General features: G+C 42.9%; 1 protein-coding gene across 2 annotated transcripts in view; it reads left to right on the forward strand.

Annotated features, from left to right (window-relative positions):
- Positions 1 to 1,486: 1,486 nt before the first annotated feature.
- Positions 1,487 to 25,592, forward strand: part of scube1 (signal peptide, CUB domain, EGF-like 1) — a gene marked incomplete at both ends in the record, with an annotated part of 106,098 nt that continues 81,992 nt past the window's right edge. For both annotated transcript variants that reach the window (XM_079183542.1, XM_079183543.1), the window contains 3 exons: positions 1,487 to 1,574; positions 5,518 to 5,640; positions 23,682 to 23,807. In XM_079183542.1, the coding sequence (XP_079039668.1) occupies positions 1,487 to 1,574; positions 5,518 to 5,640; positions 23,682 to 23,807 (337 nt within the window). The remainder of the gene's footprint in view (positions 1,575 to 5,517; positions 5,641 to 23,681; positions 23,808 to 25,592) is intronic.

A 25,592-nucleotide genomic window follows, 5' to 3' on the forward strand; every position in this document is an offset into this window, starting at 1 on the left:
TGTCTATTGTTATGATTATGGTTGGGTAGTGCTGCAAAGGTACTGTCATGGTAACAATATACAGTATAAACTCATGTAAACATTCAGGAATTTGAGTTTACCTGCAAGGCTGGGATATGTGTTTGGTGGCGATTAGCATAATGCTGTGTTCACACTTTACACGTGACAAAAGCAACAAAATGGTCAAATGTGGCCAGCTGCGTAGTAGGCGAGTCGCCGCTGAAGTTTTGCCAAAGCATTTGTTGCTGTAGTTATGTCGTTATGTGGATTTTAGACGGAACGGAACGTGGTGGAACAAAAACCTATGATTGGTTGATGGTTTCTCGTGTCAATAGGGTGCTGAAAAAACGTTGAGACTAGCTCAACTTCGGTTTGTAGCGTGTCACTCCTGTCACGCGCATAGACTGTATATAAAACGTGGGCATAGCCATCGTGACTTCACCCATTGGTTTGTGGACTGCCGTTATGAAGCCTCGAGTTTGGCGATTTGGCCGTCGCCATCTTGGATTACAGCTGTCGCCATGTTGTTTTTATTGCAACCAATGAACGGAAGTTATCATATTTGGAATGCGGAGGAGTGACGTAGAATGTCAGAGTGTCTCTGGTAGCGGCAGCGACCTGTCAATCACAGTAAGCCCGTCCTAAAGCATCCCCTGCTTTATGGTCTGTTTGACTCTAAATGGACCATAATTTACTAAATGAACATCATGCTGTATTGAAGAAGACTTGAAACTAGAGATTGAGACCATAAACTCATGTTTACAATGTTTACTGAGGTAATAAATCAAGAGAGAAGTAGAGTCATTTTCTCATAGACTTCTATACAACCAGAGGAGTCGCCCCCTGGTGATCAGTAGAGAGAATGCAAGTTGTAAGACACTTATGCTCGGCAGAACCGGAGGTTTCTGCCAGGTTGGTGACGAATGCTGCCTCCATGTATATCATCTGCCTACAGATCAGCCAAAGCGAAATTCAATTGCTCTCAGACAGGTGGTGGACATAAATTGTGTGTGGTTTAACCTAAGTGGATTTTTTTTTCTCAGATTGTTTGAGTTTAAGAAATATTGGAATGTTTAACAAGTAAAAAAAGTTAGAGAAACTAGTTACCCCTCAGACTTATAATGGGACATTTCGGGAGTATATATATAATAAATGTATTCATACCATACGATTCATATTTATCTATGTTGTTTAGGTTTAGGGAACCTTGAGGCTGTCTCCATCATGTTGTCGCTCATTAAACCCTCTCCCTCTCTCTCCTCTATCGGCACAAACAAGCCAATCAGAGGGCTCAGATTGCCTCCTCACTCTCTCTCTCTCTCTCTCTCTCTCTCTCTCTCTCTCTCTGCCGGTCCACCAAAGAGCAGTCCTCCTCCTCTCGTATACGATACACATACACACACACACGCACGCGTACTCACACGCACACACGCACGGTCCAAACCCCCAGAAAAAGCCCTGCTGAATCCTCACACCGTCTGTCAGCATGGGGAGCGCTTGTTTTTCCCGGGACGTTTGTTTGTTTATCCTCCTCATAAATACTTGCAGGGTGATGGGAAATGTCGGACTCGCAGGTAAGAGCTCCCCTTTCCTCTCTGTCTTGCTTTATTGTCAGCCACTGAACGCACTTTTCTTTTCTCTTTTTTGAACGCTTCAGTCTCACCGGCTTAACGCAAGAAATGATGGAGACGAGTGAAGAAACCACCACAATATCACAGGGGGTTTAAAATACAAACCGTGAAGCACAAGCGAGCTACTTTAAAGTTGCCATTTGATTACAGCGCTCTGCAATTTCGATATTAGAAAAAGAATCGTTCACTAAATGCCTCTGAAAACTCACATTTGCGCGCATTTTTGGGGGTTTGTATTCTTGACAAAACACATTTTTTTCATGTTGAATTCGGTCATTTTGGTGAATCATGCTTTATTTATTAAATGTCAAATTCTTGGTAGAAAGTCGATTTCATGTCGCAGTTTGTCCTCAAAGGCATCCGGGATGCGTAAATGGATTACCAGTCGGTGTAACATCCGCGTCCCGGACTTCACTGGAACTTTGTGTTTCCTGCGCGCAAAGGTCTATTTCAATCGGAAACTACAGCTTGCTCTCCGGGTTAAGTAAATACATTTGCTGTGATTTGTTTTTTTAATGTTCCAAGGCGTGGAAACGGTGCAAATGATTTACACCGAGGGCGGCTTTTTAAAGCGGAGGGCTGAAGCCGCTATAGAGAGCATCTCGTCTCCGGGGTTTGGTGGGCTTGTCCGGTGCTGAAGGAGGAGGGAGGCGGAGGCTGTGTGTGTGTGTGTGTGTGTGTGTGTGTGTGTGTGTGTGTGTGTGTGTGTGTGTGTGTGTGTGTGTGTGTGTGTGTGTGTGTGTAAGTTGGTTGGGGGGCAGAAGTGACCGTCCAAGTCCCAGGAGAAGGCATGCAGGCAGCAGGGGCCCGATATCGACCGCGCAGCAAGAGCAGCAGCAGCACATTGTTCAGCCTCCCACCGCTGTGAATGCGCGAGGAGTCAATATTGAGACAGTGAGCCACCATGCAGGAAAGGCTTTGTCAAAACCAGAGACACTTGGGGTTTATACAGAACACAGAAAACGTGTAAAAAACTGTTCCTCCTCCTGCAGCATTTCACCACCCTAACCCCCTAAAAAGACCGGAGCTTGTTGCTGCTTTTGCTCTCCTTTTTCTCTCTCTCTCTCTCTCTTCACTTCGGCTCCAATAAAACACTCACTGACTTTTTTTTTTAACAGGAAAAATATTTATTGTAAATTCCGTTTTATCGTTTATTTATTGCCTTTACACAGCTGAGCCGGGCGGAGGGCCAGACAGAGAGCAGGGGCCGAACCGCAGGCAGCTTCCAGCCGGGTCGCCTAACTTTTCCACACACACACACACACACACACACACACACGCACACACACACACACACACACACACACACACACACACACACACACACACACACACACACTCACACTCACACTATTTATACTGCAGGGGAAGAGCAGAGGGGCTCTGTGGTGATGCAAAGGTCTGCTGAACAGGAGAAACCAAAAACGTCTCCGGGTCCGTCTCCCTCTGTGTGTGTGTGTGTGTGTGTGTGTGTGTGTGTGTGTGTGTGTGTAATGAGTCGGGCCCAGATGTGACTGTCTCCTCTATCAATGACCTGATCAATTAGGAAGCCGTTAAACCCTCTGTCCTCTGCATGTTGCCCAGTGATCTCTCTCTCTCTCTCTCTCTCTCTTTCTCTCTCTGTCACACATAAATAATTTGCCGGACACATTTGGCACCGACAGGATTTCACTCAACTTATTTTTTAAAAACGGCAAGGGAAAAATATGCGAAGGCGCATACCCTCTTAAGCTTAAAGAGGGTATGATTTTGTATCACACTCCCTTAGAGTTGGCAGACTGCGAGAGACAGATATAATTTAATTACATTATCTATATATATATATATAAATATATATATATAGAGAGGGTCTCAGGGGTTTTAAAGACCTCCTGGGAGCCTTAACAGCAACATTTTGAGGGGACTCTGGAAATAATTTTTAACAAATAACTTTTCACTCGCAATGGTCACAAACATGTCCCACTATGTTCAACATTATTCATTATTAAAAATAATAAAAAAAATAATGTATTCAAATATATGAATTAAGAAAAATATTGCAGTGTTTCCTTTGAACACCCGGTTGTTTCTGGTAAGGTCTTCACCCATGGGTGGCAGCAGTGGATTTTTTTTCTTCCTCGAGATCAGCTCTCTGTGGGTCGTTCTTTTCTCTTTAAGCCACATCGGATATGTTTCTATCTCCAGCTTGTGTTCGCATGAGGTGGAAAGCTGATGACTGCAGCTACACACAAGTGTGTGTGTCGGGTGCGCTGTGTGGATTCTGTTGCAGGACATCATGTTGTATAAGTTGATTGTCTTGACTTGCATCCATTAAATCTTGTAGGCTATATTGCAATTTCAGTGTGTAAGACTGTGTGTGTAAGACTCACAGAGTGTGTATAAGAAGTGGACTTAGTCATCGTGACGTCACCCATGGTTTGTGGACTGCCGTTATGAAGCCTTGAGTTCTGCGACTCCACAGCAGCTTTCATTAGACTCATGCACCTGCATGGTCAAGGGGTCAGTATGCGTCAACAATTAAGAGAAGGCTTTTTACCCCGCTTTCGAGTGAGCTATTCGGCCGACACTTTTGTCGTCAGACGACTAGCTAGTTTTAAACATACCTCAACCGAGTATACATGTGACTGGTTCCACATGTCAGCGGGTTGTAACCAGGTGGCAACCTCTCTACTAACCAGCAGGGGGCAACTCCTCCAGTGGCAAAAAGAAGTCTGGTTGTATAGAAGTCTATGAGAAAATGACTCTACTTCTCTCTTGATTTATTTCCTCAGTAAACATTGTAAACATGAGTTTATGGTCTCAATCTCTAGTTTCAAGTCTTCTTCAATACAGCATGATGATCATTTAGTAAATGATGGTCCATTTAGAGTCAAACAGACCATAAAAGCTGCTTTAGGGCGGGCTTACTGTGATTGACAGGTCTCTGCCGCTACCAGAGATGTATACGTGTCTCTACTTTAGTCCTCCACATTTGAAATATGGTCACTTCTGTTCATCGGCTGCAAAAAGCTAAGATGACGACGGTGAAATTGTCAAACTCGAGGCTTCATAAAAGCATTCCACAAACCAATGGATGACCGTACGATGACTACGTCCACTTCTTATATACGGTTATAACCCGGTCAAGAGGGATTTTATTCTAATTCCATAAATCATAAAGAGGTAAAACTATCCAGTAATTCACAAAGCAGAGATTAGAGCAATATTTTAAATACAACATTTTAATTTTGTTTGTTTATCTGTTTAACTATCCTAGTAATCTTGTTGCGACCACTTGGGGGGGTCCATACCTCTAGGTTAGGAACCACTCATGTATGCTCATGAGCCGTCATCAGTGTCTCATTGGAAGGCGAAACATTACATTGTTTCAAGCTAAATGAAAAGTACACATGGAGTTGGCACTCAGAGCTCTGTGATTAGAAATGCTACACAGACACACTTCTTCTAATGTGACATCAGTTAAACAACACGCATCTCTGTCGAGGATACTAAAGGGACAAGATGGAACAAATGTAACACTTGTAACTGAGTGTAGCTTTTAACAGACAGATGCTGACTCACTCCATCCTGGGGATGTACCAATCCAACTCTGAAGCAATTCTGAAACATCAACTGAAATGTATGGGTCGAGGCCAGGGATCACTCAAATTCAGCGGCATAAGGTCAGAGCGGTGCGTCCCGAGTCATACCAACATCAGGGCGCGTTGAATCCATTGGGACTCATGTCTTTATATTATTTTTTTCATTTTACCTTTATTTAACCAGATAAGTCAATTAAGAACCAGTTCAAATTTACAATGACGACCTGGCCAAAAAGGCAGCAACAGGAAGTAATTCGTTACTTGACTATTGACTCCTGATTTTTTTTTTCTTAATGTTTGTGCAGATGCAGACGAGTGTGCAGAAGGTTCGGACGACTGCCACATCGACGCCCTCTGCCAGAACACGCCCAAGTCCTACAACTGCATCTGCAAGCCAGGCTACAAGGGAGATGGCAAGCAGTGCGAAGGTGAGTGGCCTCACTCCGCTTCAATGCACTTCCCGTTCACTCCTTTCTCTTCGTGAACGGATGTGATTGAAACCTCTTGAACCCGAGAGTGCCCCAAATGGGGTTTTAGAGGGGGGGGGAGAAGAGTGTACACATGTAGTACAAATCACTTTTGAGAACGAATGAAATGATATTTTAAAATATTTCAAAAACGTACATGACGAAGAGATTCTGATCAAATGGACCATGTAACCTATTTTAATCACTCAAAAACATATATATACACAAACTACTTCAAGGTACTACAAGTACTACCACAATTTCACCTATTTCTCGCCAGGAGAAGCCGAGCAATGTTCTCCGTTATCGATCCCAGCCGCAATCTACGGCACTCACACACACACTTCATACCCAGGACCATGAGCACAACAAACTGCATCGAACTATCGCCTCCAAATTATTCTACTTTAAACCGTTAGAACGTTACTATTGATCTGCCACAGATATCAACTCAACCCATCATCATAAACATTGAAACGCTCCGTACCTTTTAGATGTTTCCTGGATGAAAAAAAATAAATAAAAAAATGTATCCGTGCCGCCATTTCGCCATGTATCTCAGCTTGTTCTGTGTAAAAAAATGAGTCTCTGACGAGCTTCTATGACGAATGAGTAATAATTTCAGTTTTGGCCAATGGGTTTGACCCATGGGGGTGGATCACAGTTTTCGATTATTTTATTGGCTTAAAATTCTGTAAACAACTCAAAGAACGAATGACTACACTGCCCAGACTCTGCTGAGTTCAAATCTGTGGGAATTGCGCAAATCGGCCAATCACAGGCTGTGTTAGGTTCAAATACATCACGTAAAACATATTTTACAAGTTTTCATATAGCCCAGGCTCTCAAAATGATGCCAAACTTCTGTATTAGATAGATTGAACACTATTAGTGATAAAATAAGTGAAATATATAGATATATAGTATTTAAAAGTACAATAAGACAGCGATATATGCGCCTTCCAAAATCAGAATTGACGTTGGCTGACCAAAGCTGACCTGTACACCAGCATTGATTTCTCAGGCATACTTCACTCTATCAAAGCCAATTTTTTTTAAAAAGGACTGCTGACATGTTGAGATATGATTTGGGAGAGTTTAGGCCTGGCTGTGCATCATTTAAAATCAATAAAAGTGCTTTTTGGGCACAAAAAAAAAATAAACCTCAAAATTCTCAATTTGAGCTGTGTGTAACGTTCATTTCAGCATTTACCAGTAACATATACAATGATATGTACACATATTAACAAAGCTCACATTTATTTGTGTTATTTTTCCATTTAAATTATTCAAATAGACCATGTAGTTAGCGAGATAAGCCCCTTTGCGTAAGGGTAGGACATTTTAGAGCACAGGGCTAAAAATAGGCCTAGGGTCCAAGAGGACATGTGCATCTATAACTGCAAATGGATAGCCAATCTACATGATACGATTGTAAAAAATGTGCCGGGTTGTCACCAACCTCCTGAGCAACTTTTCAAGATTGTTGATATAGAGTTAAGATGCAACATGATTCAGCAGCAATCTGATTCTGAAGTGCACCATTTTACGTCCAAGGTTTAGTACCATTTCAGAAAATAGTTATTAGCAAGGTAGAAAATAGAGTTGAGACTGGAATTACCCATCACAGAAAAATACTGAAGTTAATGTTTAAACTGTATCCACGGTTGACTTAAACTTCAATCATCATCATTCGTCATATGAAGGCATCAGAGTTACATTGAAACTAATTCATGACAGGTCAAACATTCCTTGTAGTGCCTTCAATGTGGCATTTTCATTTGTGTAACCCTAAGCATACATTGACAAAAGCTGATTTACCATAATGATGATCTGTTCCCGACTGTATCCACGCTGTGGGGAGAGAAGCAGTCAATTGAAGGAAGGGCTCACTTTGATGTGTTAAGAATAGACCTGTCCATCAGATCCAAGGCGATGGATGAAATACCCACCACAGAGCTCTTCTCCAAATGTGTGTTCATTTATTTTTTCTAGAGATGCCCCAAACCAACCCCAAGGATCGGCATCGCATAAACTAAACCCCAATCGAATGCCGATCCTTTCTTTACTCAACTCTACTGTGTTTTGTCCACCTCATCCTGGTACTATTGCAGCGTTGCTCTCCTTTATAGCCTACACTTTACTGCATATACCAGTGAAAATTAGAGGTGCACCCGCGTAAGTGACGCCCACTTTTGACATCTGAATACACAGACTCACTCCAATGCTAAGAAATCAGTTAGTTAGTTAGTTCTAGTTACGTGAGTAAGTTGATGTTGTTGGGTTTGTTTGGAGTGTGCGCTCAATTCTGTAACGGCACTTACAGAGGGATACCTCTTCTCTCCAGCTGTTCATTTCAATATAAGGCACTGTCTCGGTTACAGTGTGATTTATATTTTTTATTGACTATTTTATACATTTTAAATCAGGACCTTCAGTAATTGGATCGAGAAGATAAAAGAAAAATGTGCAGCTGCTGTTGTGTGTCAGAAACATATTTAATCCACATTCAGGTAAATACTGGTATCGGATTGGACATGATCTGATCAAAATAAACGTTTTTGGGACATCACTTGTAGCAACAGATAAAATCAAATGTGAACTTCAGTTAAACAAAGCTATAGGCTGGATCTGGGTACAAGAACTAGGCCTCTGATGTAACGGCTGGTTGGACAGCTGTTTCACAACCCCTCCCCCCTACAGGTTCTCCTAATTAACGGGGAGGAAGTGGACTGAGCGAGGGTGTCCGGGTGAGACGGGGGCAGCACCTGGCTGTGCGTTCACACCTCCACTCACTTCTGCCTCGGAGCACACCACAGCTGGAGCTCCGTTGCACTGCACAGATATGCTCTCCCTCCCTGTTATGTAGAGTCCTAGCTCACACACACACACACACACACACTGTAATCCTCTAATCTTTTCCTGTGAACCGTGCGCTCCACTGCTCATAACAAGACAGAATTTTTGGAACCTTGGCGAAGTATAATTTACTACAACTCGAGTCTCATTTTTGTATTTCTGGCCATCATTCCTAATAGCACTGTACTCACCAAATGAATTGTGGGAAATGGCAGCTACTAGCGGTAACAATGCAAACCCAGACGACACAAAGTTTCCATCCAAAGCCATTATTCTGTCACCAAGTTGCTCTCTCTATAGATTTATAATATTATTCACTCCCCTGCCAAGTTAGTGTCTGTTCAGCACACCTACAGAATAGTTACTTTTGTTGTCAGTTTTTAAAAAGGTAGCCGGTACTATCAAATTCAACCTGGCTAACTTTAGGCATATAAAACCATACCTAACAACAGAGGCAGCCAAACTCTTTATGCATGCTATGATCTTTTTCCTACTTTACATACTGTTTTACAAGCTGGTCACAAGCAAGCATGACCATTTTAAAAACCTATTGAGTCCCTTTACAAACACTAAAAACACTTGACCGAAAGACCAGTTGCTATCACCATTGCATATAGTTCAAAAGCACAATCTATTTCATTTCTGTAGTTTCAAACATTTTGCAGATGCTTGCCTCGTCTTTAAGGTTCTGCATAGGCTTACACCTCCCACACTGAGTCAGTTCATAGTGCTGAAGGATAGTAGCAGCAGGGCAACAGAGGCAAACACCAGAGGGGACTGTGTTGTACAATACAGATGTAGCAAGTTTGAGCAAACAGTCTTCTCAGTCAGAGCCACCCACGACTTAAACAGTTTTCCTATTGACTTAAGAGAGAGCACTAATTACCTAACATTTAAACAAAAACTAAAGAGAGTGCTTAAAGCAAACCAAACCTGCAATCACAGTAATCATACTACCTCATCTCTGGCCCTGCCGTTACTCACTTTTATTGTTTTTACGAATCTGCTACTTTTGTAATGTATTTATGTATTTTATTGTATTATGTTGTATTATGCTCTACAGTGTTGTCTTATAGTGTTTGCTGTTGAATTGTACTGATAATATCAGCCCAGGGACTGCAGGCAGAAAATAGCTCTCTAGCTGACTCACACATTTACATTGAGGTGGAAACTGAATTGTTGATTAATGTGCACTGTCCCAGGTAAATAAATGAATAAATAAAAGAAATAAATAAATCGCCGTTTGAGGGACGGCCTTTGTTAGTGAAGAGCGTTCACTAACAGATCAAGTAAAAGTTACAATGTTGCAATTACCCATGGTGGTAAATAATCATGGGAGCTTTAGTTTTTTAAATGCTAACAAATAATCAGTTTGACTGGTAAAATGCAATTTTTGTTTTAACTTCTAATAACAAGTGCTATTAGTGTCTTGGAATATGGAGAGTTTAACCCAGGTACATGGTGCATTTTTGGAAAGAAATGCTGAATGAGTGATTGTGGGTGAGTTAAAGAAGCTAGTGGAACAGAGGCTATTACAGAGGGTTTATAGCATAAAAAACAACTTTGCATGTTGATCTCTCCATAAACTGTTGTTTTTTTTCCAACACGTGTGCGCGCTGGTGTCTGACGTCACATTTTTGGTTGAACTGACCATTTACATCAATGATTATTGATTGAGTCATTCAGCAGCTCTGTTGTCTTTTCTGTTTGCCATAAAGCATGTGATTTATGCCACCGGACAGACAGACACGGTCTGAACGAGGTCGTCTGGAATAACAACAGCTCTCTGTCCTCTGAGAGGAGACAGCGGAGGGTTTCAGGCTTTCAGGCTTTCAGGAATATGATCTTCCTCCCATAAAGCTGCTGCTGTCTGAGCCGACCTGTCCTGCCAGCCACTGTGTATAACATCACTTCACCCAGGCCAGCGTTTGAATCAGTGTGTGTGGAAGCTGTACTCTGCTTTGATGGAACTTGAACGTCAAATGCGTTTCATTACATCACCGTTCTACATCCAGCATTTGAATGCCTCTGCGCGAACGTGTGTGAGTGTGTGTCAAACACGCTTTACAACACCTCCAGAATGTACGCTGAGATCTATCAATCTCCTCCCAGCGATGTAGCAACAGCTCACGACAGAGATGTCAAATGAAGACAGATGGTGGGATGGGAGTTGACCCTCTGACCCCGGTGATTAGATATGGCCGCTGTAATTGGCTGGCTGTGTTTTCCATCAACAGGCATTACGGGCCACTTTGTCGGCCAGCGCGCCATTAGCGGCCCTGCTATTCCTGGAAGCACCTGGAAGCGGCAGAGTGCCTGTGCTCGCTCTCTCCATCACCCAGTCCTCCGCTGCTTTTATCAGCGTCATTCCGTTTCGGCAAAGACTCACTCAGCAGTCTAGTAGAACATGCCATGGATTAGGCGAGAAAAACAGAAAGTGGATACAACTTAGTGTACGTCATCGTCTTTTTGCTCCACAATCCTCACAAGTGCGTTAATGTATGATCCGTCCACACTGTTATCGCTCATTTGTCATTTTATCAGACGTTTCTGTTCAGAGCACCTGCATTTATTATTATTATTACCTCCAGATGCACCCTTCAAATTCCAATTCCTTGGATGCGATGTGCTATTTTTATTGTGAGGCTAGAATGTTTTAACATTTAGGCCTCTCTGTTATTTTTGGCCGTGCTGTCAGAAAGACCAGCAGCAATATGTGCAAAGTCAATTGTGACAAAACAGAAAAGTTGGAGCTGATTAAAAATAATGAGCTGCGTAAATTGTAGGTTCTACAGATCAATAACACAAACGTAATCATATTTTACACGTTCAGTTCACCACTGAGATCCACCATCCTCCAGACAGACGAGTCATATTTCTCCTATACCTCATTTAGAAAATAGTTTTGCCTTGTAAGTGGCTCACTTTAAGGCAGGGGTCTCAAACTCATTTTCACTCTGGGCCACATCAGCATCATGGTTGCCCTCAAAGGGCCGGTTGTAAATATAAGACTGTGTAAATGTAACTACTCCTAAATAACTGCAGTGTTTCCCCTAGCTTTACAGCTTCTTGGGGGGGGGGCTACCTGCAGGAGGGCGACTGTTGCCGGCGACTGTTCCCATCCGCTGGTGGGAGTGTGCGCGCGCGGACCGGGGTGGAACTCCGCCGTGCGCGATACAGAGAGCAGAGGATATTTGTAAATTGTATCAAGTCTAACTTTTGATATTTTTTTTTTGCTGGCGGATTCGCGGGCCACATAAAATAACGTGGCGGGCCGATTTGGCCCGCGGGTCTTGAGTTTGAGACCCCTGCTTTAAGGAATAGTTTTTTAAGTGGAGTGGTATGAGTTAATAGTCAGTGTATTACCTACAGTAGATGGCGGTCAACACACCCCTAGATTGGAGAAACAGACCGTAGTACCAGCACTGGAGCAAAGCAATGTAATGCTGGGAATGGGGGCAGCAGCAAAACGTATTTTAGACACCTAAAACAATTCATATTAGTTTAAGTGTAGTTGCTGTTCTACTGCTGCCTCGAACAGTTAGTTTGTGATATTTTGTGACTTTGGTGAATCCTAACTAATCCACTGTAGGTTCTTTACTGACTAATTGCTTCTTACAACCCACTTAAAAAACCCCAGAAACATCACTTTTATCAAATTAATTTCTGTGTGCATATAACTTACCAACTAGCACAAACTACCTAAACAAATGTGAGTGGTGTGTTGGGGATGTACTGCAAGGTTTTTTGCGGATGTCTCTAGGTGTATGTACTGTATAGATGTATTTATATTCCTAAAGCATGGACAATACACACAAGTATACCCTTGGGCATCTACCCCAAAGTGAGTTATATCAGTATAATATCATTGAGGCTCTCAGTCGGTACGTCGATCCAGAGGCTCCTCAGATAATGGGGGAGGCAAAATATTAATATCTGTTGATCCATCCATCCTCCATTATGTGGGGGGAAGGTTGCGGTGAAGCCCTGAGTTTCTTACCTTATCTCTAAGGGTGAGTCCAGCCAATCTACAGAGGAAACTTATTTTGGCCTCTTGTATCCATGATCTTATCCTTTCCTATTCAAAGCTCATGAACATAAGGGAGGGTTGGAACGTAGATGAACGGGTTATCGAAAGCTTTTCCGGCCACCTAAGCTCTAACAACGGTCTGGTACAATGCTCACATTACTGCTGACACCACACCAGTCCGCCCGTTGATCTGACGTTCCATTTTTTCACTCGTGAACAAGACCCAGAGATACTTGAACTCTTTTATTTGTGGGCAGCGACTCATGAAACCTAGAGGGGAGCAGTCCACCGTTTTCCTGCAGAGAACCATGACCCCAGACTCGGAGGCGCTGACTCTCATCCCAACTTCTTCACTGCAAACTGCCCCAGTGCGTGCTGGAGGTCACAGTCTGATGAAGCTAACAGAACCACATCATCTGCAAAGGGTAGAGACACAATTCTAAGGTCCCCAAACAGGACATTATCCTCCCCCCGGCTGCCTCTTGAAGATGCATCTGTGAAGATCACAAACAGAATCTGTAACAAGGGATAATTGAGTCCAACTCCCACTGAAGCATGTTTGACTTTGTGCTACAGCTCTCATTCCGGTTGTATAATGACCGGATGGCTCATAACAACGGCCCCAGTAACCACTCTAAACACATTAGAGATTGGCCTTATGTCCAGTTGTTACTTTGTTATTTTAAAACACTGAATGTTTTCACAGATATTTCCTCAGAGTAGGGGATGCAGATTTGTTTCATCTCTGGAAAGTACACTGCAGAAACACCACAGCAATGAGAGCTCAGCACTAAAGAAGCTGCCAAAAGAAAGCAACGGTGTGACTGTTCAACTTTTCACGAAGCAAAATGTTTCTGGGTCGGGCCAAAAACCAGATGTACCCTTTGTCAAGATCGAAAAGCTCTCGGATCTTGTTACTAGGTAATTTCGGAATCAGACATTTTTATTTTCCTTTTCCTAAAGAAAGCCACGAGAACACGGATCGTATTGATGATCACATGATTTCTTAATGTGCACTTTAGAGGTTCCAGAGGGATGCAGCCTGTATAGCACCGCATTGACAAAACTCTGGCACGCTCTTGCACTTTTGTGGGATTCGAGCCCCTGTGACCAAGGGAGACGACCTGTGCTCTCGGCCTCTGCTACACTTCGGCACTACAAATTAGCAACTCGCAGGCGGCATTGTCCCAGCCACTACGAGTTTCACCCAGACCTGACCATGTGTGTTTTCTCCGCTGACCGTGGGCGCCCCCGTCAGGACCGTGTCCTCAGATGAGTCGTTTTCTCAAATGAATGTGATTCCGCTCGCCACTGAAATTGGATCTGCCGTTTATGAACGCTGCCCTCTCTGTAGACATTTTCCGCAAGCTGATACTGCCGGCTCGTTATGGAAAAATGTGAACTTTTATCCCTGTGCTGTCAAACGAAGAGTATGTGGGAGGAGCTGTGTATCAGTCAGGCCTGCTTTACTGAGTGCTAGTGTGTGTGTGTGTGTGTGTGTGTGTGTGTGTGTTTGTGTGTGTGTGCAGAACAGGGCCAGAGTTGTCTCCCTGTTTATAGAGAGATCCAGCGAAACTGTAACCGGCTGTTGTGAATGCTTGTTTACCAGGCTGAGAGTTAACAATTCAAAGGATTATGATAAGATGAATCGGAGAGACTTTGCTGTGTTTCCTGAGTTCAGGGCAGAAAAACTCCATGGGCTTTGGGAGATAAGTGACATCATTCCTGCTGCAAAAACCCATCTTTACAACAATATGAAACATCAAGTCTTTAAATCTCATAAACGTCCAACCAATATTCACTTAATGTTGTCTTTATTTTGTGAGTAAGGGCTGATTTAGAAGATACAGAAGGTAAACGTCAGGAGAGGATATTCTTTTTTAAAGTTTTAAAAGTTTGGCATCACTTTTTTGGATAAACGTGTGATTGATTGGTCTGTTAAAGAAAAGAACCAGAGGGTTGAGTGATCTGGCTGTTTGCCACAGAGCTGTCGGAGGCCTGCAGAAGCAGCACCGTGTTTACTCAGCATTTGTCACTTACTGGCTAATTGAATGGTTTTCATCAGCGCTGCCCTGAATAGAAGTCTCTTCTCCTTCCGCTCATTATGTGTTTTAACACTCAAGCCTCTGCCATCGCCATACACACACAAACAAACTTGTGCTCATACTTGCCATACTTGGCGGTATGACCATAAATTTGTATCACTGTATTTTTTAAGATTCTGGCGGTTTTACGGTATATCACGGTATTTTTTTTTTCCTTGACTGTGTTTTTATATAGGTTTATAGTTAACTAAGTTAACTAAGTTTATACTTACTCTACTGTCAGGAGTACATAGAATATAAAAACATTGGAATGTCATCATGTATAAAGGCTTTGCTTAGTAAAGGGTTTGCTCGTTTGTTCGTATAATGTTGGGATAGCAGTTTGGCTGAAGTATTGTCGCCCCGGTAAGACATAACTTGAATCCAGTATTTTATTCATTGCTCTGAACCCGTCTTTCTCGACTGTCTGTAGCGGGACCATGTCCTTGCAGAGGTGGATCATTATTGCGTTCGTAATGTCACTCCACCGCTTGCTTTTCTTGTCGTATGCAGTGCCTCGGGCAAATGTCTCTTCAAGCGATGTGTGACCCTTTAGCTTCACCGTTTCACTCGCGTTACCGTTACTGGTTGACGGCCTCGAATCCGACGGCACAGCTCCTCTCTTGGGCACAGACTATCGATGCATCTCCGGTCTGTCTTTGTTCATCCGGCATGTTCCTTTCTGTTCTTTGATGTAACGTTACTGTAGCGACGGAGACTCTCCCAGCTGTTAGCAGACTGTTGTGCTAACGGGCTAGCTAGCGAGCTGTACCCAGCATGCCGTACGGCGGTGAAATTTTACAAATGTACAATTATTAGTGTTACAAATTGTTTATTTATCATAAACTGTTGTGTCGTGGTGTTTTGCCCTGTTAAAGAGCGTTAGTTGTGGGTAATAATTGTTGTTATAAAGTTATAACCATGTTTGGGGTCCCTCTCAATACACATAAGACAACTAGCTACAACCGCAGATCCCTCCGCGGCGAACAATATATTGTGCTGCCTGTTGAAGAGTGACAGTAGTTGTTTCGGCTATGACGGTGTGTGAAAAATTCATATCATACGGAAAATTAAAACCGGTATACTGGTTGAACCGGTATACCGCCCAGGACTACATCATGCTGTATTGAAGAAGACTGGAAACTAGAGATTGAGACCATAAACTCATGTTTACAATGTTTACTGAGGTAATAAATCAAGAGAGAAGTAGAGTCATTTTCTCATAGACTTCTATACAACCAGACTTCTTTTTGCAATTTAAGGAGTTGCCCCCTGATGGCCAGCAGAGAGAATGCAAGTTTTAAGACTCACTTCACATCGGCTTCACTCAGCAGAACCAGAGGTTGCCGCCTGCTATAGATTCATGTGCAACTAATACAGTTAATATGGCAATAGCTTCACTCAATTGAGCCAATCAAATGCATTGTTTACCGTGCATAGACTATTGGCTGGAGAGAACTACAGGGTCAGAGAGATGTCAGAGAGATGAAGCAACTGACCGGCTAAATTCTGGCTACAGACTGTTTTCTCTGGTCTAACCAAAGTAGCACACAACTCCACCGTGTTTGTATTGACTGAGCTGTGAGCAATCTTTCTCCACTATGAACGTTATCAACACAAAGAGCTGCTCCCTACACATGTGCATTAGAATGGCACTAACTCGATTCAGGGCAATATTCAAACTACTGGTTGCACTGGTTGCACCTCCAGTTCTGCCGAGTGAAGCCGATCGGAAGTGTCTTAAAACTTGCATTCTCTCGGCAGTCCACAAACCAATGGGTGACATCACGATGACTATGTTCACTTCTTATATACAGTCGATGGTGTGGGCGCCGTAGCGCTTCTTTCATGCATTTTTTTATTTTTAATTTGTAAGCTCGTAACACATGATGAAAGATACCCTGCCAGCTTGAGACTGGATTCTAATTTCAGCTCCTCTTTTACTCTGTGTCACTTGACCTTCTTTACTGAGACAGAGAGAGAGAGAGAGAGAGAGAGAGAGAGAGAGAGAGAAGGCATCTCATTTGGAGGGATGGATGGTGAGGGAGACGGCGAAGGTGGAAAGGGTGAGTGGGAATAGTGGCAGACAATTACTAGGCCATTGTCTGCCTGGCGTCTGCACCTCTGTCATCAGTCGGCCACTCTCCTCACTGGCTAGCTGACAGACACACACACACGAATGGAACCCACCCGACACAGATTCCGTCCGTGCACATCCCTCCCTCTTCCCCGTCTGCTTCTTCCAATGCTCAGACTCAGTGGAGCAGGTCGGATTCATTCAGGCTCAACTTTATATATAGATACAGTGACCTCATGCCAGCAACTCCATGCCGCTTTCTTGTCAGTCTTTGACGGATGATGTCTGGCACCGCGGGGTGGACGTGTCACTCAGGTAAAAGCTCACAGGGAAAAAAGAATTTCCCTCCAGCTTGGTTCTGACTTTCACAGCCGAGATTTAAGTGTTTGTTGGATGTGCAGACAAAGCTTTATGTATCTTTGTATATCATGACACATGCACACTCGGTTGGGACACAAGCGATTGGAAATGGTTACTAAAGTCTTGTCATTTTATCTACATTCAGAGACAAGTCTGAGTCACTCTGTTCTCTGCTAGTTCGCTCATAAGTTGCAATGTCGTGGTCAAACTTCACGTTCATCCGCCATATATTATAGTGACTAGTGACGCAGATGTTTGGGAAGTAACACTTTCCTGGCTGCGACTGCACTTTGGGCCGAGAAAAAAAATGGTACCGCTTACTTTTAAAAGCTGCATTCATTGGTGGGAAGTTGAACTTTGACATACACACAGCCAGGTCCTATGGTTAAACTTTTTTTTTTAATATATAGGTCCTTTTCATGAACCTCAAAACACGCTGACATCTTGTTGTATTGTAGCCTGTTGTTACGGCTGCAAAAATAATGGCATATCTTTTCCAGCAGACATGGAGCAAGATTGTATTTCATTTGGAGTAGTGTTTCTGGATTGTAGAAAGCTTTATACAGGGTGACCCGGTGACAGACACAGTGACCTGCTTATCTCTATGCTATCTTATGTTATATAGCCCAGATATTTAATGAGCAAACACACGGCAGATTAACATTCATGTAGAATCGTTTATGGCCACCTGACTAATGTTAGTCCAACATTCTCTCAACATACTCTTTGTAGATCCATCTTGTCTTCCACTAAACCCTGACAAAAAGCTGTACAGCTTTTCAACTTGGCCAACTTTGGGGACTGTAGACCCTCAACATAATCTCACAGACAAACAAACCATATGGAAAGTTAGGCCTTTTGCAAAGCATACATTTGTTACATAGCAGGAAAAACACTGTGCAACTAATAGTATGAATGAGGACTTCACTCCATTAATTATCCCACTAAGCTGTGCCAGTGAACCAGCAGGCACAATACCACAGCCCTGGAATAACAACAGCCATTGTTAATGTCATTAATTACACCTCTGCTAATCCTGCAGCAAAATGTCTGCTGTGAAAAAGACCCATTATCACCTAATAACATTTGCTAATGTGTTACACGCAACATTGAATTTAAGTTTACTCTACTTTTTGCTCTGCTTTGGACTCCATCAAGATTATGTGAGCTTCATAGATATTGAATTGTCTTCACTAGCTTGCTGCTAATGGTGCTGTTTGCTGCTAGCTGCTATTTTACAATGAATACAAGTCTAACTTTCCTTTTCCTTTTTCCTGTATATACTGTGAAGTCACCCATTGGTTTTTCGTCTACTGTTTTGAAGTCTCAAGTTTGGCATTTTGGCCGTCGCCATCTTGGATTTTTGCAACCAGATGTGACACAGGCATTTTTAGACAAAAAGGTTTGCATTAACTTTCATGAACTGAAAAGTGCACCATGAATACACGGACCACACCAACACCGAACATATATTGTTTGTCATGTGTTTCCTAAAACATCCTAAAATCCTGGAAAACATTTAACTTTTTACAATTTGCGAACGCTAGAACCTCAAAAAAGGCTCACAGACACACCACCAAACACCAAATGTAGGTGTTATGCATATACATTTTGACCTAACAGGAAGACAAAAAAAAAAACCCCACTGTGAAACTAATTCTATGAATGAAGGCCCCTCTCCATTCATTTTAATAATAATGTCATTAATTACACCTGTGTTATTCCTGCAATATGTCAACGTGCCTGCAGTGAAAAAGACCCATTATCACCTTATAGAAAAGCTGATGGGTCTCACATTTGAAATTACAATTCTTGGCAGACACAGAGCAACATCGAATGTAAGTCAAATGTTTCCTGCTCTTTTTAGTTCTGCTGTGGACGCCACCAAGTTTATGTAAGCTTGGTAGATATTTAACTGTCTTCACGAGCTATAGTTGCCAACTTTGCTATTTGATACAGCAACATTGAATTGAAGTAAAACATTTACTCTCCTTTAAGCTAAGGTTGCTTCATGTTTAGTAAACTGTCTCCACTAACTATCCGCTTATCTGCCATTTGATGCTGGGCTCAACGACCTCAACAGAGATTAATAGCCTTCAGAGTTAAGGGATTTGTTTTACAAAATGGGAAGTTAACACGCAAGGAAGAATTACTTGTTGTCCGTAGAGCGTCTTTAATCTTTTTGGCAACGTGGAGGCAGCTGGCAGATACAGACTTGACATATTTGTATCACCTCGCAAAGCTTGTACGTGTTAGCAAACAGTTGCATATTCACACATCAGCAGGACGGAGCAACGTTAGCAACTTTCTAGGCACGTGATGAATATATAGTATAGTATTCCTGACTGAACTTACGCTAGAGCTTCAATTGTTACAATTGTGCGTCGTTCGGTGCTCGGTAGGAAGCACACAGTGGTTATATCAACCATTTTTTGCTGTTGCTGTTTGTTGTTGTTAACCAAAACTATGAGAGAACAAAGGCTAAAGGCTGGGTGATAATGTGTGTGGCTTTGTCACTGTGGGCTGTCACATCACATGTAGTCATGGGATTTATATGAAAATATAATTTATTTTCTGTTTGATCCAGGCTCCCCTCATAAAAGTGCAGATGAGGGGAAAGCCAAGCACCTTGGAAAAAAAAATGTGTCATTAACTTGGACTTGAATGTTAATACACATACCTCACTGATTTTTATAAATTCTTGTCATGAATTTAGTGTTATTTTACATTCTGCATGGCATTGAAAGTATAGAATTTAGCTCACAGAAACCTGCAGAAACCCTAGACTGTAAGCAGCATCCCATTCTCTCCCTTTCCTCCTTTACTCCCTCTGCCCCTCAGTCAGGGGTGGGGGGGAGTGGCACCTAATTCCCTTGATGAAACTTGGAGCATAAACGCTTCCCTAGGCAATTAGAAAACGTGCACAATTGCGAGCGGAAGCAGCAGCCGGTCTGAAGCTGTCGGGCCACCGCTGTCAGATGTCAACAACAGCTCAGGGGCAGGAAGTGGCACCGTTTGGGGCTGAGTCGACCCTACGACGCACCCTCCTCTGCCGGCCTCTCCCTCTAATCCCTCCATCACACGCGTACCTACGCATGCTCCAAGTCTTCTTTCCTGTTCTTTCCAACACCTCAACATACACCACCCTGTTTGTCCTCTTTTCATTTTCACATGACAAGCAGAAACTCTAGAACCAATGGAAATTAAGTGGTTGAATTGAATGTATCATATGTGCTTGTGCTTTAAATACATTATGACAGGGATAATTGATCACTCAAAGTAAACCTCTGACTGAGCAGAATCCTTTTTAATTGTGCGTCGTTTGAACAATCACGTCTCGCTCTTTTAACGTTCAGTTCTCCCCATCTTGGAGTGTAGCCATTCAGAACAGCTAAACGCTGTGAAAACAGTTGTTGTAATGATGTCTTCTGTGACTCTGGAGAAGATTTGTCAGTTCTGAGGTCATCAGAGTTATCTTTATGTTTACAAACTTGGGTTTGGGAAACTCCACGTGTTTAACAGTGTACCAAACTGGCTATGAGTTCAAATAAGTGGGCTCTAATGGATACCATCTCTTGGTAGCATTACGGGAAATGTAGGATGTGATGTTTTTTTAAGCCTGACTCACTATGGACTAATATAGGGGTATAAAAGAGCAATGCTAAAAACCACACATCATATTAAAGTCAAATCTTGGTGTGACTTCTGCTCCACACCAGCGTTTTCAGGTGTGTTTTTGTAAAGCCCCCCCCCTGACCGCCCCCTCAGTAGACCGTAGTCTTTCCCTTCTCCCTTCCTCTCCGACAGATGAAAAGCAGAACACAGAGGAAGTGCCACATCGTGCTGCACCGCGCCATCTGAGCTGGCAGCATAGCAAAGTGTCCAAACAACCTCTTTCCCCAAACAGTCGCCCATTCCAGCTCGCCCTAATTGGTTGCAAATGACTTTTGGGATGAGCTAGTGATGGCTGTGATCGGTTTGTATACACAACGCTCGGGCTCTTTAATTCCCCCCATGATTGACTTTTTTACGTTTTCCATACCTTTAAAGAGGAATTCTGGCTGCTTATAAACACATGCGTCACAAATAAAGCAGTTTTAAAGTCAGTTTTATGAACTTTTCGACGGAGGCTTTGGTCACTATTTTTATCACGGAATTTAATCTAAAGAGCTAATAATAATCTTCTCATCTGACACTTGACAGTGAGTACGTGTGGATGAGAGTGTTCCCTTTAACGTCAATCATGCCGGAGTATTCCTTCAAGTGCAGAGACAGGGTTCCTTTCTCAGGGATCAGACAAACAGAATTAAATTGCACTGATGTGTGTTGGCCTGTGTAATTGGCCTCTGGTAAACATGTCTGTGGTGCTCTAAGTCGCAGAATGTGGCATTGATTTGGCTTTTGTCATGATGGTTTCTAACCAAGTGAAACCCCTCAGATGAGGATCTTTTCATGTTTATGTCTGCCCGCTTTTGGACTTTTCAAAGCGCTCGTATCCCGAGCCCAAATGGGGACGTTAACCATCTGAACGGAAGTTTTTTGTGGATAGAAGATTTCTGTTGTTTTCTGTGTAAGTGATTACATTTTGCACGTGTTCTGGTGTTGGCGCGTGTGCGTGCCGTACATTAGTGTTTGTATATGCTCAGCGTCCAGGTCTGGGTTATGTCCACATGCAGGATGTGGCGGCTGAGAGCCATGTCTGTGTCTGTGTGTGTGTGTGTGTGCGTGTGTGTGTGTCGTCCATCGATACTGTGTGCCAGGGTCTCATTCCTGCTCAGAGCCATCGGCCTCCTTCCATCAATCAAACCTGGCTGCTGTGACTCTGTGATCCAAACAAACAAAGTCTGGAGTCATATGGCAGGACAATATCGGTGACAGTGCTGATCTGTTGGAACTAAAGTTAACTCAAAGATCTGCTGTAGTCACGCCAGTGGCACACATGCCGTAACACCGACCGCGTCTATCTACATAGTACTAATTGGTTTCTCTAAATACATGTAAAAGACACCGTAACTGTTGCCTGGAGTAAAACATGAACTAGGTTTTTGTCTACCACAGAAGTTTGGTTGTTGGCAGGAATATAAGAAGGACTTTGCATGTGGTCAACGCTAGTTGTAACACAAGTGTTTCTGTTATTATACATGCAAGGGAAGGGGTGGGGGCCACGACCAGTGACTTCATTCTCAAAATATCTTCATTGATTTCAGCTGTTAGACAGACAGAAATACAGACGAGCAACGTGGAACGTTGACAGACAGCAGCCATGGTGTAAAATGAGGCCGGGTCTTCCTTGCCGCCTCCCGGATCTCGTGCTGTTCACACGGAGGGGGGGGGGGACTGTTTGCTTAAGTGGCTCCGCATGGCAACCACTTGTGAGCCGCTCCTGTGAAAGCCCTCCACTGGCTCAGCATAGAGGTGGGGAGGGTGCATCCCTAGACGAACAAACAGCGGCTGACACTCTCCTCTCCTCTCGTCTCTCACTCCCCCCCACCCGACTGCCCCCACTTTCCGAGTATCCCCCATTTCTGCAAGGTAATGCAGCCGGGTTGATAAATTCACTGGCATCCAAACTTAAAAGTAAAGCATTAGATCAAAACTAGTATCATCACCATCATCGTCATTGTCATGTGTTAGGTTGCAGTAACCTGCTGCTACGCTCTGACTGACGTCTAGACAGGAGGAACGTTTGCAATCTTGAAAGTGTCAAGCGGCGCTCACCTGGACGCATACTGCCAACGAGGGCATGTGGCACAAAATAAAAAGTAATCTGGGAACTGATGCAAACAAAAACACCCTCTTCATTCCCCATACAAACAGCATTGTTAAATGTCTTAGTGAAATCATTTATTTCATTTATTTTTTTACATACATTTTGCCTCACTGTAAATTCCAAATTCCACCAAAAATGCATTAAAGGCAGGGTTGGTAATCTTCTTTCTGATATTTTTGTTGAAATTCTCTCATGACAGCAATTAATCAAATGCTCAGACAAAATAAAATGTCTGTGGCTGTCTAAGACTGTGACTGTAATAAGCTCGTCCAATTATTTCATTTGGCCCAAATGTGACGATTGGACGGCCTGCCTGCCTGCCTGCCTGTATTCTGCCCGTGCACTCATTGCTCATCACCAGAATTGTCCACAAGCTGCTATCTTAACAGCTGTGAGTATTAACAGTAGCCATGTTTGTTGTTTTCGTTCATGATGATCATTTTGTGGGAGTGGCTTTCGAGGGAGGCCTAAAGAGATGGGCTGGGCTGTTGGTGTTGCAGACTTGGCGACTTTTCCGCTAGATTACGCGACTTTTGGAGCTAGTGCTGCTAGCTACTTTCATTGGATAAGAGTTGGCAACACTGGGCTGAGTTTTTTGGTTGGATAAGTTTAAAAAAGACATACACTTGCTAGTTTCTCAAAATTACCAACCCTGCCATTAAATACAAAACATATTTCATGTGTCCAGTGATTGACAGGAAGGACTGTATGACATTGCGCTCCACACTGACAAGAAAAAACTCACCAACTCTCTTTTTTTGCAAATCACAAACCAACTGCAATCATTAAGGTGTCAGTAACACTACCACCTTTCTCTTTCAGACATGGACGAGTGTGAGAACGACTACAATGGGGGCTGTGTCCATGAATGCATCAACATACCTGGCAACTACAGATGCACCTGCTACGATGGATTCATGCTGGCCCACGACGGACACAACTGTCAGGGTAAGAACTTCCCTCCTCTGGGTGTGTCTCTGTTAAGAGGGCTGATGGAAATGATGGACTTGATGATTGAATGATGGATGGACTAAATGACTAAAGGGACTATGTACTAAATAGTCATGTCTTGTGGGCAAACATGATATTAAAAGTTTTGCTGTTTGTTCCTGATCTTGACAAAATCATTGATTATATATTCGCTTAAATGTGACATAATGGGTTTTTCATCTGGTATAAGTATTTAAAAAATCATGAAAGACTGTAGACCTATGTGAAGTCTACGACTGCGTATTATGGCTATAGTAGGTTTGGTTTAAATAGAAACTATAGGGGAGGGGCTAACATTCGGGGAAAAAACTTGGATATTCTCTGAGATTAAAGTGGTAAATTATTGTAAATTTGAGAGAAATCTCTCAATTAAAACTTTATGATACAATATTCTCTGAGATTATTTAATCACAAATTTCACAAGAAGAAACGATTTTTCTGAGACGGACAAGACAACGGTAATCCAAAGAAAATATGTAGAAGTAGGGCTGTACCAAAAAAGCTTAATTCCTAATGCTGACATTTAAATTATTATTACTAATAGGCGGGCATCCGTGGCTAAGTGGAGAGCAGGGCCGTCCTTCAATCAGAGGATCGGTGGTTTGATCCGCGGCTCCGGCTCTTCTCGTCGCATGTCGATGTGTCCTCTAGCAAGACACTGAACCCAAAAAATTGCTCCCGTAGCTGTGCCTATGGTGTGATATAATCTGAATTGTAAGTCGCTTTGGACAAAAGTGTCTGCTAAATGACTGGAATGTAATAACTTGCTAATTTTTTTTCACTTTAGGTTGGATTAACATAAAATCACACCTTTCAAAGTGAAGCTAAACAAAAAATAAATACTATTTATATCCAAGTTTATATCCATCTAAGGTTTCTATTCTCAAAATATTACCCCCCGTTTGTTTTTGTTTTGTACAGGCAACGGATGTTCAATGTTAATCTAGCCTTGGAGTGTTTCTGGGTGTGTGCATCCATCTGAATCAGTACATGATTGAATATGTCTGTCTGTCTGAGCTTAAGAGAGTAAGCTTAAGGGTGCGTGGATGTTCCTATGTGTGTGTGTGTGTGTGTGTGTGGCTCAGCTCGCCTTTTCTCTGGAGAGTCCCTCCGTCATCGTTTGGAGGCTTTCCATGATCTCTGCTGTTTTGGTGCTTGTTTCTCTGTGCTGTTGGGAGGGCGGTCGGGGTTGAAGAGTTCTCCTACAGATATCTGGCTGTGCTTTACCACTGACACATCCAGCCCCGTCTAGCCCCGCTGCTGCTGCGTTATTGACTTAGTGTCAGTCAGAGTAATGTTTTTTTTTCTTCTGCCCCGTGCAACACACAGTCCTGCACAAGATGTGCTCGAACACATCTCATCCTGTCAGTCTCCCACTGATGACTGACGAGAGCAAACATAAAACACAACACATGAAAAGAAGCGTGTGGTTTTGAATGCCCTGTGTGTCTTGTGTTTTGGCATTTGTAAGTGTTGCAGCCTCATTCTTTGAGCCTTTTGGAGAGATTGAGTGAGAGATGGAACGCTAATAGCAGCAGCCTGCAGCGCAGAGTAAAGCTCCGAGTTGTGGATTCACCTTACAGAGGATGAATTTCAGACAGCTGATATAATGCAGAATTGAAGACGCCATGCTGCCAGAATTCAATTGTTCCTCCATGCACAAACATCGGCCAGAGATGTTCAATGAAAGCACTATTTAAAAAATCCGTCCCCATGCTGAGGTTTCAGCTCGTTTCCGTGGTT

The sequence above is a fragment of the Pholis gunnellus genome, assembly GCF_910591455.1.
Source record: "Pholis gunnellus genome assembly, chromosome: 22".
In the NCBI taxonomy this organism is placed as follows: Eukaryota; Metazoa; Chordata; class Actinopteri; order Perciformes; family Pholidae; genus Pholis; species Pholis gunnellus.